The 14,175-nt window shown below is 42.7% G+C and overlaps 1 protein-coding gene across 1 annotated transcript; it reads left to right on the top strand.

Annotated features, from left to right (window-relative positions):
* The first annotated feature begins 6,683 nt into the window (after nt 1–6,683).
* LOC110500098 (gelsolin) lies at nt 6,684–14,142 on the top strand. Its single transcript, XM_021577265.3, has 16 exons — nt 6,684–6,920; nt 8,246–8,439; nt 8,577–8,731; nt 9,147–9,308; nt 9,628–9,777; nt 9,945–10,034; nt 10,144–10,276; nt 10,447–10,751; nt 11,035–11,168; nt 11,409–11,499; nt 11,772–11,942; nt 12,292–12,466; nt 12,620–12,741; nt 12,967–13,044; nt 13,285–13,345; nt 13,484–14,142. The coding sequence occupies exons 2-16, from the start codon at nt 8,247–8,249 to the stop codon at nt 13,651–13,653; spliced, it is 2,190 nt and encodes a 729-aa protein (XP_021432940.2). The 5' UTR covers nt 6,684–6,920; nt 8,246; the 3' UTR covers nt 13,654–14,142.
* The last annotated feature ends 33 nt before the right edge of the window (nt 14,143–14,175 follow it).

Raw genomic sequence — 14,175 nt, 5'->3', positions numbered from 1 at the left:
CAGGCCAGGGACAGGGAGGAGAACAGAGCTGGAGAGACAGACAGGCCAGGGACAGGGAGGGGAACAGAGCTGGAGAGACAGACAGGCCAGGGACAGGGAGGGGAACAGAGCTGGAGAGACAGACGGGACAGGGAGGGGAACAGAGCTGGTCAGACAGACAGGCCAAGGACAGGGAGGGGAACAGAGCTGGTCAGGCAGACAGACCAGGGACAGGGAGGAGAACAGAGCTGGAGAGACAGACAGGCCAGGGACAGGGAGGGGAACAGAGCTGGAGAGACAGACAGGCCAGGGACAGGGAGGAGAACAGAGCTGGTCAGACAGACAGGCCAGGGACAGGGAGGGGAACAGAGCTGGAGAGACAGACAGACCAGGGACAGGGAGGAGAACAGAGCTGTAGAGACAGACAGGCCAGGGACAGGGAGGAGAACAGAGCTGGAGAGACAGACAGACCAGGGACAGGGAGGGGAACAGAGCTGGAGAGACAGACAGGCCAGGGACAGGGAGGGGAACAGAGCTGGAGAGACAGACAGGCCAGGGACAGGGAGGGGAACAGAGCTGGAGAGACAGACAGGCCAGGGACAGGGAGGGGAACAGAGCTGGAGAGACAGAGTGTCTTATTCCGCCAGGAGGCATTAGAGAGAAGAGAAAGATCTAGAGAAGACTGCTCTCATGGTGACCACTGAACTGTGTTTATTTTTTTGCCACTTTTGATACCAATCAGCTGTTTTTATTTTTTCCATATAATTTAAAATAGAATTGTTGCATGTTTACATGGAGTGAAATGGCCCCTATTTTGTTCAGAAACTAAATGATTTGACTTCATGTTGTCAAATGAATCGACCCTTTTTAGTTTTCTGTAGGGTTGCATCTAAATATTGTTTCAATGTTTTGTAAGATGGTTAAGCTCCTCATCCTGGAGTGCAACAACATTGACCTTTTATCTCAGAAGGCAATACTTATAGTATTTCTAGTCGAGTGGGTGATGTAATCAACCATTGTAAGCACTAGTAAACGATGTGAGGGAGAGCATTAATTGAGCAACATGTTACAGATGCTGTGAAGTTGGACTAAGCCAGTTTGGACCTTACCATGTAATGTAGAGTTTGGGTCATAAGTTCAAAGGTCTGTATGTTTGTATATATATGTGGTGTGTGTGTCTATGTTTGTGTAGAATTGAGTGTGTATGTGTGTGTCACAGGAGGTTGGTGTCACCTTAATAGGGGAGGACGGGATCGTGGTGGTGGCTGAAGCGGAATTAGTGGAAGGGTATGAAATACATCAATACGGCCGGAATGGTTCATGCTGCGGGCGGGCAGAGGGTGGTCAGACGACTTCAGGATGAAAATGTTGTTTTAGTCCAGCCAGCAGAGGCTCATGTTACACAGCCGGCTTGTGCACCTGCTTCTATCAGTGGTGGCAAAAACCGATGTGATTGAGTTTGTGGCCCTTTTATGTGATGAATGATAAAATGATCAAATCCTATAGGAGTCCAATAAAACTGGTTCCAAAATCGGATAGGATTTGTATATTAGTATCTTGTATTGGAATCCTATAGGATAGAATGGTAAAGAGTCCAATAGGACTGGTACCAAATTCTGATAGGATTGTTCTGTTGGTTTCTTGTAGATTAAATCCTATAGGATATAATCCCATAGGAGTCCAATAGGACTAGTTCCAAAATCTGAGAGGATTTTTCTATTGGTCATACTGCAAATGAACTTGCAACCTTGAATCCGTCCCATATTGTGGTGGTGTGTTGAATAGGTTGAGAGGTGTGAGTAGGTAAATATATGGAGATTGCGCTCCGGTTAAAGGCCTTCCCACACTGTACGTCAGATTCAGTCTATTACGATTATTACATGTCACACTGTGTGATGTTAACAAATTAAAATCATAATATCAACTTGGCCAGATTGTACGATTTGCTTCAGTTCTGTCGAGGAAGTCTGCGATGGCTAAAATTGCAGAAAGGCTATGACAATGTTCTGGCAGTATGAGTGTTTGGCTGAAAATCTCCCTCCTGACAGAATTCTCCTCCACGCACATACTCAATTCTTCATTGCTGAGACTTCCTTGCTAGTTGAGATTTCACTAGTAATGTCTGCAGTTTTCGGGTTTGGCTATTTGTTTCAAGTGTATTAATTTTTTTTTAAATCTCTTTGCCAAAATCTGTCATCTCTCGCATGTCTATACTTTTAATATAACACACATTCATTTCGGTTGCCTATCCTGACATGAAGTTTGTTCCATAGAAAGTATGTGACTCTGATGTGTGCCACAGAAAGTATTTGACTGTAGTGACAAAATTAAGGAAATTAGAAGGGGGGGAGGATTTTGGCCAAAATCCCTCACCCCCTTTCTATCTTGGGACTGCAAGGCCTGACACACTTCATAATCATTTTGGTAGCTCATGTTGACCAGTAGTGTGTGCCACAGAAAGCCAAATTCGAGTATAAATAAACATTTATTTTATAAGCATTTTGTAATGTTTAAGAAAATAAAGATAATACTAGCACACAATAACACAAAAACATGGAACATTTATAATTAAAAGATAATGTATGCCTACCACGCTGCACCTTGGTCTTTATTTAACAACGGACGCAACACCTGTTGCATCATTTGAGGTAAAATACATTTAGAAATAAGGACAGAGGAGAATAAAGAGGATCAGGGGAGAATCAGTGTAACTTAAGCAAATCAAATGTATTTTTAAGTTATCAATTTGTACAATATATGCTGAAACGATACATACATGTTATGGTAAATGTCGTATTTCATGATGGAATCTACCATATTCTAAAATGTAACATATACAGTATATTATATGCCATATGACAAGTAGAAAACTGCTACCTAACCTGTTCACTGCTAGAGCCAAAGCACAACAAACATATGTTGTTATTATAAACAGAGCAACAGGTAGAAGTGTATTCAGCATTTACAAACAGCAAGGGACTTGGCAGTTATGATGCCTGCAGCTCAACTCATTCAACCAATTAGGCAACAGTACACAGCCAAGTCTTGGTGATTGTCCACTGAATCCTTAAAGAGAAGACAACTTCAAGAATGACACAATTGTAGATCACAGAGAAAGAACAACAGTACAGCACTTTATCCAGGCCGAGGGGTATTAAGGAGCTGGTCATTTTCTGGCCCTGTAGACTAGAATTAGAATCCTGAACATAATGTGAGCTGCAATAGGGAGCCCGTCCAGGGTGCAAATCAGTGGAGGGGAATCTGAGAATGCAGGCAGTCCAGCAGGGTGTGAGTTGAAGTTGTCAATTCTGGAGCTGACAACGCTCTGATTTAGCATCTTGGGGGCATCGCTGGGTGGTATGGAGGAAGAAGCAGAACGTTCAGGTTAGGGCAGGAATGTAAATGACGTGATCATCTCGGATTATCTAACATCTGAGAACGGGCAGGCATTCCCTCGGATGAAGAGCATCGCCGTCTTGCTGATTATGTGCTGTCATCCAGGTGGAAATCATCCATATCTGATGTAGGAAAATAGATACGTTGAGTGTCCCGTGAATAAGTTGATGTATATGTACTGTAATTGTGTATGTGTATATATCTCTTGGTATATATTTTATTTTAATTTTTATTATCATTATTGTGTTGAGGGGTGGGGGGTGGGGGGAGGTTGATGGGTATGGTGGAGGTGCTGGGGGTGTCCTATTGAGGGTTGATGGGGATGGTGGAGGTGCTGGGGGTGTCCTATTGAGGGTTGATGGGGATGGTGGAGGTGCTGGGGGTGTCCTATTGAGGGTTGATGGGCATGGTGGAGGTGCTGGGGGTGTCCTATTGAGGGTTGATGGCGATGGTGGAGGTGCTGGGGGTGTCTTATTGAGGGTTGATGGGGATGGTGAAGGTGCTGGGGTTGTAATATTGAGGGTTGATGGCGATGGTGGAGGTGCTGGGGGTGTCCTATTGAGGGTTGATGGGGATGGTGGAGGTGCTGGGGGGGTGATCAACAGAAATTGAATAATGTGTCCCTGAACAAATGGGGGGGTCAAAATCAAAAGTAACAGTCAGTATCTGATGTTTTAATCTTAGTAAAAATTCCCTGTCTTAGGTCAGTTAGGATCACCACAACATTTTTAAAAAATGTGAAATGTCAGAATAATAGTAGAGAGAATGATTGATTTCAGCTTTTATTTCTTTCATCACATTCCCAGTGGGCCAAAAGTTTACATACACTCAATTAGTATTTGGTAGCATTGCCTATAAATTGTTTAACTTGGGTTAAACGTTTTGGGTAGCCTTCCACAAGCTTCCCACAATAAGTTGGGTGAATTTTGGCACATTCCTCCTGAAAGAGCTGGTGTAACGGAGTCAGGATGTAGGCCTCCTTGCTCGCACACGATTTTTCAGTTCTGCCTACAAATGTTCTACAGGATTGAGGTCAGGGATTTGTGATGGCCACTCCAATACCTTGACTTTGTTGACCTTAAGCCATTTTGCCACAACTTTGGAAGTATTCTTGGGGTCATTGTCCATTTGGAAGACCCATTTGTGACAAAGATTTAACTTCCGGACTGATGTCTTGAGATGTTGCTTCAATATATCCACATAATTTTCCTCCCTCATGAAGCCATCTATTTTGTGAAGTGCACCAGTCCCTCCTGCAGCAAAGCACCCCCACGACATGATGCTGCCACCCCTGTGCTTCACGGTTGGGATGGTGTTCTTTGGCTTGCAAGCTTCCCCCTTTTTCCTCCAAACATAACGATGGTCATTATGGCCAAGCAGTTCTATTTTTGTTTCATCAGACCAGAGGATATTTCTCCAAAAAGTATGATTTTTGTCACCATGTGCAGTTGCAAACCGTAGTCTCGCTTTTTTATGATGGTTTTGGAGCAGTGGCTTCTTCCTTCCTGAGCGGCCTTTTGGGTTATGTTGATATAGGACTCGTTTTACTGTGGATATAGATACTTTTGTACCTGTTTCCTCCAGCCTCTTCACAGGGTCCTTGTTCTGGGATTGATTTGCACTTTTCACACCAACGTACGTTCATCTCTAGGAGACAGAACGCGTCTCCTTCCTGAGCGGTATGACGGCTGATTGGTCCCATGGTGTTTATACTTGCGTACCATTGTTTGTACAGATGAACGTGGTACCTTCAGGCATTTGGAAATTGCTCCCAAGGATGAACCAGAGTTGTGGTGTCTTTAAAAAAAATTCTGAGGTCTAGGCTGATTTCTTTTTAATTCCCCATAATGTCAAGCAAATAGGCACTGAGTTTGAAGGTAGGCCTTGAAATACATCCACAGGTACACCTCCAATTGACTCAAATTAGCCTATCAGAAGCTTCTAAAGCCATGACATCATTTTCTGGAATTGTCCAAGCTGTTTATAGGCACAGTCAATTCAGTGTATGTAAACTTCTGACCAACTGGAATTGTGATACAGTGAGTTATAAGTGAAATAATCTGTCTGTAAACAATTGTTGGAAAAAGTACTTGTGTCATGCACAAAGTAGATGTCCTAACAGACTTGACAAAACTATAGTTTGCTAACAAGAAATGTGTGGAGTGGTTGAAAAACTAGTTTTAATGACTCCAACCTAAGTGTACGCAAACTTCTGAATTCTGTACATGTAGGCAAGTAAAATGTAGGTAAGCAATAAACATTTCAGAACAACTACTAGTCGAATAAGACATGGGAGTTATTACGAATTTTGGCAAAGAGATTTATTTGTAGACTAATACACTTGAAACAAATAGCCAAACAGAAAACTGCAGAAATTACTAGTGAAATCGCAACTGGCAAGCAAGCAATCCTCGGCACTGAAGAGTGTGTGCGCGTTCACGCGAAGGGTTGCAGATTGCTGGCAGGGGGGAGATTTTCGGCACAACACCTGCCTACGCAATGAAACGTTGACCTTCAATTAATATTTAGTTTTACTGGAAGGCTATCCAACTACTACGTGGTTGGTGTCTCTTTTTGATCAAAATTAAACTGATATCTTGTAATTGAACAGAATAGTGAGGTGGCAAATAACTGGTATGCCGATAATACGGGACCTATTATTTTTGCTGAACGGTTTATCAAAAAGTTGATTGTAGGCCTAGTAGTATTTCCACTGAAATGTCAATCGTGCTAATTGCGAACCCGTTAGCAAATTTTTACGACCCCAATAATCTCAAAACATTGATGGCTTGATCACAAGATAACACTGTTGAAGGTAATATATTTCTGAAACGCTGTTGAATAGCCGATAATACGGGGCGCTCCACTATAGGATTTCAATCAAAAAAATCCTGAATCCAAAAGAAAATCCTATCAGATTTTGGAACCAGTCCTATTGGACTCCCAAAAGGATACAATCTGATCTGATATATCTTTCTTTTGGATTCTAATATAATTGTTTTATTGGAATACTATATGATTTTTTTTTATATTAGGGATAGCGATCTCATTCACCCGATCTCAACCCAATTAAACACTTATGGGAGATTCTGGTGCTGCGCCTGATACAGCGTTTTCCTCCACCATCAACAAAACACCAAATTGTGGAAGAATGGTGTAGCATCCCTCCAATAGAGTTCTAGACAAGTGTAGAATCTATGCCAAGTGCATTGAAGCTGTTGGGTCATCGGCTGCATTTCCACCTGAAACCAATCAGATCAGCTCTGAAAAACATATTTTGTGATTGGTTTTAAATACCGATTAGTGGTAAAACAATGTTTATCAGAACTGGGCTGTCTAAACACACCAAAGATCTACTAAGACGGTTTATGTTGACGTTTCCTTTATTTGGGCAGTTACCTGTACCTGGTGCAGAAGGGAGTCGCCCACACAGTCATTTTATCCACCACAATCTACGGAAGCGCGTTGTCACTTTATCGCTGAGCAACCTCTTGATACCAGCCGCTAACAACAAGCATAAACGTTTATTTATTATTACACACCAGGTAGGTTACTTTGTTTTTAATTCAGATTTGCGTTGACATGAAACGTTTACAACTTTAGAATCGCTTATGTTCTCCAATTCTCTTGATTGCCTTCCTCATTGAAAGTCGAAAACAACAATGATATCGTTGTGGATTTTTGTTTTTGTTAAAACAAAGTTAAGATGTTCTAATAGGATGTTGAATAAATGTGACAATTTAAATTGTATACAGTTGTTCTCTACATTAGAAAATATTTCCTAATTGAATTCCTTATCTTCTCAAATGTTAATTTACGAGATGTTGGGTAGTCATGAGTCACTCCCTCAAGTATTACCTTATCTCATGAGAGGTTTCCTGGGCCGTTTATAAACTGGAAGATAAGCCTTAGTCATGATATAGGGCCAGTTTCCCGGACAAAGATTACGTTTAGTCCTGGACTAAGAAGGGTTTAAAATGGAGATTCTCCATTTTAAAGTGTTTTTCTGTCCAGGACTAGGCTTAATTTGTGTCCATTCGTTTTCTGAGAAGTGTAAAGGAAAAGTAGGTTAACCCACGAAGGCTATAACTAGTATCTGTTAATTAAACCAGGGCAAAATAATGTTTTATCAGCTGACATGAGGACATCATCCATGCAGAAGGTTGTTTTATTGTAGGAGGGGGAAAATCTTGCCTGATGACTCATACTGAATGTAATTTGACTGCTCTATTGGTCATCATGGAGAAGAAATGTTAGTGGGTGAGGCATTTGGCCAGAGTGAGGTGGATTGGTAGCCAGGCAAGAAACAAATGTTTACCAGCTGAAACAATGGGCCAGTGTTTTGCATGGCAGGGCGCCCTGGTTGGGTGGAGATTTCACTTAAGGACAAATGGAATGGTCTAAAATGTTTAAACTCTGCCCAGCCGGGCACCGGCCCATACAAAACGAACTCCCTCACCCCTCTTTATTTTTGGGAGGCAACTAGCCTAGTGTATCACGTGGGGGAGGATAATGGAGAAAGCCCTTGGGCAAGATGAGACTGATGCTACTGATTGGCTGGAGATAGGAGGGCACTCCCTCATCTCTTTCTCTGCTCAGACAAGTTATTTGCAAATAAAGGCTAAATAAATAGAATAAACATTTGCGAGCGAGTGGTGAAATCAAAACCTGTATCAACATTAGAGAACATCTCTGGTTTAACTGCTGTGTCTCTCCACAGACCTCATTTGAACTATTAAACTGACACATGATCCCTAACTCTATCAATTTGGAGTGGAACGTTATCACAAACAGGTCAAGATTCCAGGCTATCCTAGGGACACGTATCGTAAGTTGAATGGCAAGTTTTTCCTGCCCCATATCTTTCTAGCATGGCGCACCACCCTGAGTTTAAGAGGGCCGGGAAGAAGCCTGGCCTCCAGGTGTGGAGAGTTGAGAGTCTGGACCTGGTGGCCGTGCCAGAGAGTCTGTATGGCGGGTTCTACTCAGGGGACGCATACCTTGTTCTTAATACCATTAAGCAACGTTCTGGGCATCTACAGTATGACCTTCACTTCTGGCTAGGTAAAACTTGATCTGGTGGAAATTACTGTATTTCTTGAAATGCTGTACAGTGTTTGTACACTTCAGTCCACTGATTGAAATCCATTCCATTATTTGTGAAAATAATGTTGGAAATCATTATTCCTCTGGTCCTGCAGGAGATGACTGTACACAAGATGAGAGTGGAGCAGCAGCCATTTTTACCATCCAAATAGATGACTACCTGGGTGGCAAACCTATTCAGTACCGTGAGGTGCAGGGTTACGAGTCAAGAACATTTTCAGGCTACTTCAAAACTGGACTGAAGTACATGGTAATGTTTCAAAACGAGTTAAAAGAAACAAAGGAAGTCTCACAGTCTGCGTATGCTCCCAACAATTTAATGGGTAAATCAACATTTTGGCACACAGTCTCTTCTTCAGTGTTCACAGTACCTTCTACGCAAAAAGGAACTGTGTGCTGGGTAGAAGGTACTGTGAACCAAAACGTTGGTTTTACCTGTTAAATTGTTGGGAGCATACTGTATGGATAGAGCATGTGATAATGTATTTATTTTTACAGTTTACTATTCCGTTAGCCAGCACCTCCACCATCATTTTGGGGTGTGCGTCAGCTCACGCTTTTTACTGGAATGTTGAAAGACATTCAATGAGTTTGTTAAATGTATTTACTTACCTCAAAATCTCCTCCACTTATCTTGTTGATTATCTTCCCAATATTTACCTTAGAAAGGGGGTGTGTCTTCAGGGTTCAAGCACGTGGTGTCCAATGAGGTTAAGGTGCAGCGTGTGCTCCAGGTCAGGGGTCGGCGTGTGGTTCGAGCCACAGAGGTTGCAGTCAGTTGGGACAGCTTCAACCTGGGAGACATTTTTATCCTCGACCTGGGCAACGTGAGTTCACTGAAATCTATAAGAGTTTCTACAGTATGTACAAATCAAGGAAACATATACTGGTTTAATTTAGTGACATTATTTGCAGATTTTAGTGAAATTGTCTTTGTATGTAGGCTAAGGGTGTATAGTCATTGCTCATGTTAGTAAGCTGTTATTGTAAGTAATCCACTTTGAAACCAATACTGTTTTGGTCATGAATAATGTAAAATATAATTTGTATACGTATGCTTTAACATAGTCAACAGGCAGAGGAGTTAGAGCTACACTATTACACTTGGTCCACTGTACTGATAGTCTTCACTTGTCTGTATTACAGGAGATTTATCAATGGTGTGGTTCCAAGGCCAATAACTTTGAGAAGCTGAAGGCCACTCAGGTGTCAAAGGATATCCGTGACAATGAACGATGTGGGCGGGCTGAGTTGTACATATGTGACGAGGGGGCAGAATGTGAGAAGATGTTGAAGGTGAGTCTTTCAATGAGGAGGAAGGGATGAAAAAAATAGTTCATTCCTATACACTTCAAATCATGCCATTGTTTATATGCTCCCAATAAACATCTATAGTTAGTTACCTTTTTAACATAAATGATGATCATTTTCTTTGAGATGCCTGACTCGTGGTCTCGTTCCAGATTCTTGGACCCAAACCCGAGTTGCCTGAGGCAAATGCAGACGACACAAATACAGACGTGTCCAATAGGAAGCTGGCAAAATTATACAAGGTCAGATCCATTTTCTAATTAAACAATTTAATCGTTAATTATTATGTAATAAGCAGTTTTTGAGCACACCTTCAAATACTAATATTACATTGAAATGTTTTTCCAAAAGGTGTCTAATGCCAGTGGGGATATGGGCATTGATATGGTAGCATCGGAGAACCCGTTTTCACAGAATGCCCTGGAGTCAAGTGACTGCTTTATCTTGGACAATGGCCCCAATGGCATGATCTTTGTCTGGAAAGGTATTGGTTTCTTCTCAGCAGCTGGTCTCTATGAATTATTTTGACTGTAAAACCCCAAGCTTTAATCTTCCCTTAGATTATAAACTACTTTTGAATACTGTTGTGCCTGGAAGTCACTTAGTTCTTCTGCCTTTGGAGTTTAATCATGAGTTTATTTGGAATAAAAACAGGTAAGGATGCTAACAAAGAGGAGAGAAGTGCGGTGATGAGTGCTGCCGAACAGTTTATCACAAAGATGGGCTACCCGAAACACACCCAGGTCCAGATCCTACCTGAGAATGGGGAGACCCCTCTGTTCAAGCAGTTCTTCAAAATCTGGCGTGACGCGGACCATACAGTGGGGTTGGGAACCGCCTACGTGTCCAACAAAATCGCCAAGATCAAGAAGGTTCCCTTCGATGCCTCCACTCTCCATCACTCGGATGCCATGGCGGCTCAGCATGGGATGGTGGACGAGGGGAATGGAGAGAAGCAGGTTTTTTGGCGGGGATTCTGGGGTTTTCTCAATAAACACCATATAGTATGATGGTAGTTACCCTTAAATATTGTGTTTCAAGGTTTAGGGTAGTCATGTGTCCTCAGTAAAGGGATACATACAGCCCCTAAGGGTTACCACCGTGGGCCTGCACACCCACCAAAAAGGTGTCACAATTTCACAAACAAGCCTTTGAGAAAAGAGCTGCAAGGGGTGTTACCTTTTTTCCATTCATTGACTACTACTACTAGCAAGAGCTGTGTTTACCTGTTAACCTCCGTAGATCTGGCGTATTGAGGGCGCTGACAAGGTGCCCGTGGAGCCCTCCACTTATGGACGATTCTATGGGGGAGACAGCTACATCATCCTCTACAACTACCAGCATGGAGGGCGTAACGGACAGGTCATCTACATATGGTAAGACAATGGAGATTATCCTTCTGGAAGCAACAGCAGGAAGCTTTGTGTGTTATTACATAGTTTGACAGCAAAAACTGCTAGCGTCCTTCTATCGTTACAGTAGGCTTCATCATTTATGAGCACCAGGGCTTTTGTTACATACTGTATTAGACACATCTAAAACAACTATATACTGTATGATATAACCTAAGCATAAATGTATGTTAATAGCACTTGAAAAGTACTCCTTCTTCACAGGCAAGGAGTGGATTCTAGCCAGGATGAAATTGGCGCCTCGGCATTCTTAGCTGCTCAGCTGGATGACGAGTTGGGAGGAGGAGCAGTACAGGTGACTGGATAGTTTTGATTTATCGCAGTCTGCCCCGCATAATACGGTCCAAATCATTTTTAATCAAGACGCACTGGAGTACAGAATTGAACCCTATTAGTCAGTTGTTTTGTCTGCAGACGCTGAACCTATAGGAATACGTTTCCATGGTCATGGATATCAACAGGGTCAGAGAGTTGGTCTGTAAAATGAAATGGAAATGAGGGAAGGTTAGGTTTAAAGCCAGGTATCTGACTCGCTCTGATTTTCTGTCTGTTTCTACCGTGATGAAGGTGCGGGTGATCCAGGGTAAGGAGCCTGCCCACCTCATGAGTCTTTTTGGGGGGCAGCCGATGGTAGTGCACCAAGGTGGTACCTCCAGAGAGGGTGGCCAGGCCCAGGCTGCAGACACACAGCTGTTCCAGGTGCGGTCCAACCCTGCTGGCTGCACACGTGCCATAGAGGTGAGTAACAGGAGATGGAAGGTGAGGTGGGAAAATCTCAATAAAATATGTTTTGTAGGTACATCTATTTGGTTACTTTTTGGCTGTATTCACTAGAATCCAAATGGACGCAAACAAGCCGAAACGGGGAAGGACTAATTTGAACTTGTCCAATAAGAAAGGCATCACAAAATGTCTTTGCTACAGTGTACACTAATACACCCCAGTAGATGGAGTAGCCAACCATTGTGATGTATGGTTGGTTTGTTGGTGACGCTGACTACAGTCCGTTTGCTACTGCTGAACTGTAGTTAGTACCTCCAGTGTACAGTATTTTTAACTGCCTCCTTTCTTCCTCTCTCCACTCAAGGTTGATGCTGCTGCCTCAAATCTGAACTCCAACGATGTGTTTGTGCTGGTGACCCCGGCATCCTCCTTCATATGGGTGGGAAAGGGGACAAGTGACAGTGAGAAGCATGGAGCTCAAAAGCTAAGTGACCTTCTAGGGGTCTCAGCCTCAGAGCTGGCCGAGGGTGAAGAAGCAGGTATGTTCCCTGTCAACAGTCTAATTCACTAGGAAATGGTGTTTAGCCAATAGCCACAGAATGTTACTTATTATGAAGATACAAGGCAAAGCTTTTCCAACCGCTCCATCTTCTTCCAGATCCACAATTGTATGTATGTGTTTGTGTGTCAAGATGACTTCTGGGATGCTCTGGGAGGTAAAGCGGACTACCGTACCTCAGCCAGACTGAAAAACAAAATGGATGTTCATCCACCACGCCTGTTTGCCTGCTCCAACAAAACTGGGCAGTTCATTGTGAGTCTGCCCTGTTATAACTGTAGTATAGCACTCTGCTGCATTCCTGTTTTCAGGTTTGACATGATTTGAATATCCATTTGGATAAATTCAGTTTCCTCTGCTAATGAAATAGCCTTTGATCCACATTTTATACAGAAGTGTGGGAAACTATTTCCATGTCCTCCTGAATGTGCAGTGACCTGGCCTGTTGTCAAAATACCACAATACTATTTATTTCCACAGATTGAAGAGGTGCCTGGGGAGATGACACAAGAAGACCTGGCCCCAGATGATGTCATGCTCTTGGACACCTGGGAACAGGTGACTAGTAGAGGGATTGTCAAGGTGCAACCAGGGCCACGTTCAGCAGCCGAACGTTGTAGAAATGCCAATAGAACAAACGCAATTCCTCATTCCACATGTCAGAGGGGCATGTATGTTCTACATAGCATATTTTGATCTGAACGTTCTGAAACGTTGCACCCTGCTGAACGTGCCTCAGGTTTTTTGCTAATAATGCACACCTATTGATTTGCTTAACACTTTCCATGTACCCTTCAGATCTTTGTTTGGATCGGAGGTGAAGCTCATGAGGAGGAGAAGACAGAGGGTATTGCCTCAGGTAAGCAATGGTGGTTTTAAAACAAGATCACATAATTACCTGATAAAAGTGCCGACGGGAACTTAAATATGCCGATTCATTAAATGAACTGTTCTTTCTTTCCTCACTGCTCCTGCCTATTTCCTGTTCTGTGGTCAGCCATTCGTTACATAGAGACAGACCCTACCAAGCGGGACAGCAGTACGCCCATAGTGAAGTTAAAGCAAGGTCATGAGCCTCCCACGTTCACTGGCTGGTTCTTGGGCTGGGATCATGGGTACTGGAGCAGTAATCCCATGGAACGGGCCATGGTTGGACTCCGTGTCTGAACTACTCCAGGGTGACGTTTCCCCTAGGGGCAACTTCACCCAAAGCCTCATGTGTGCAACTAACTGGGTATCTATCCCCTTTCCTTTCAACTGTTAGACTGCCCATGGATACCAATTTGTGATGGATAATATACTCTCTTCACACTATTGCTGTTTTGATCTTATGGTTTTCTTGAAGAGAGAATAGTCATGTAATCACACTACAGTTTAGTAATTTCCTTTTCTTACACACTAATACTGTTAGCCCATGTTTTTTTTAGCAGTATCTTACTACATTTGCAATAAATGCAATATCAGTTTTTTCGCTTCTGTACCATGCCATGTTGGGCAGAGTTCAGATATTCCTGTTTGAGAATCTTGTGCAGACTGAGTTTCCATAACGACCCAAAGGATATGTCATGTCTGACAGTGGATGGAAAAGCTTCAACAAAGCACAACTGGAAGTAGTCAAATACATTCACATAACTAAATAAACTGTATGATGCCCGATATGTTAATTGTAGTCAATAGCTAAGAGGCTTT

The sequence above is a fragment of the Oncorhynchus mykiss genome, chromosome 21, assembly GCF_057628025.1.
Source record: "Oncorhynchus mykiss isolate SJ-2025 chromosome 21, ASM5762802v1, whole genome shotgun sequence".
NCBI classification, from domain to species: domain Eukaryota; kingdom Metazoa; phylum Chordata; class Actinopteri; order Salmoniformes; family Salmonidae; genus Oncorhynchus; species Oncorhynchus mykiss.
This window is presented reverse-complemented; position numbering and strand designations above follow the sequence as displayed.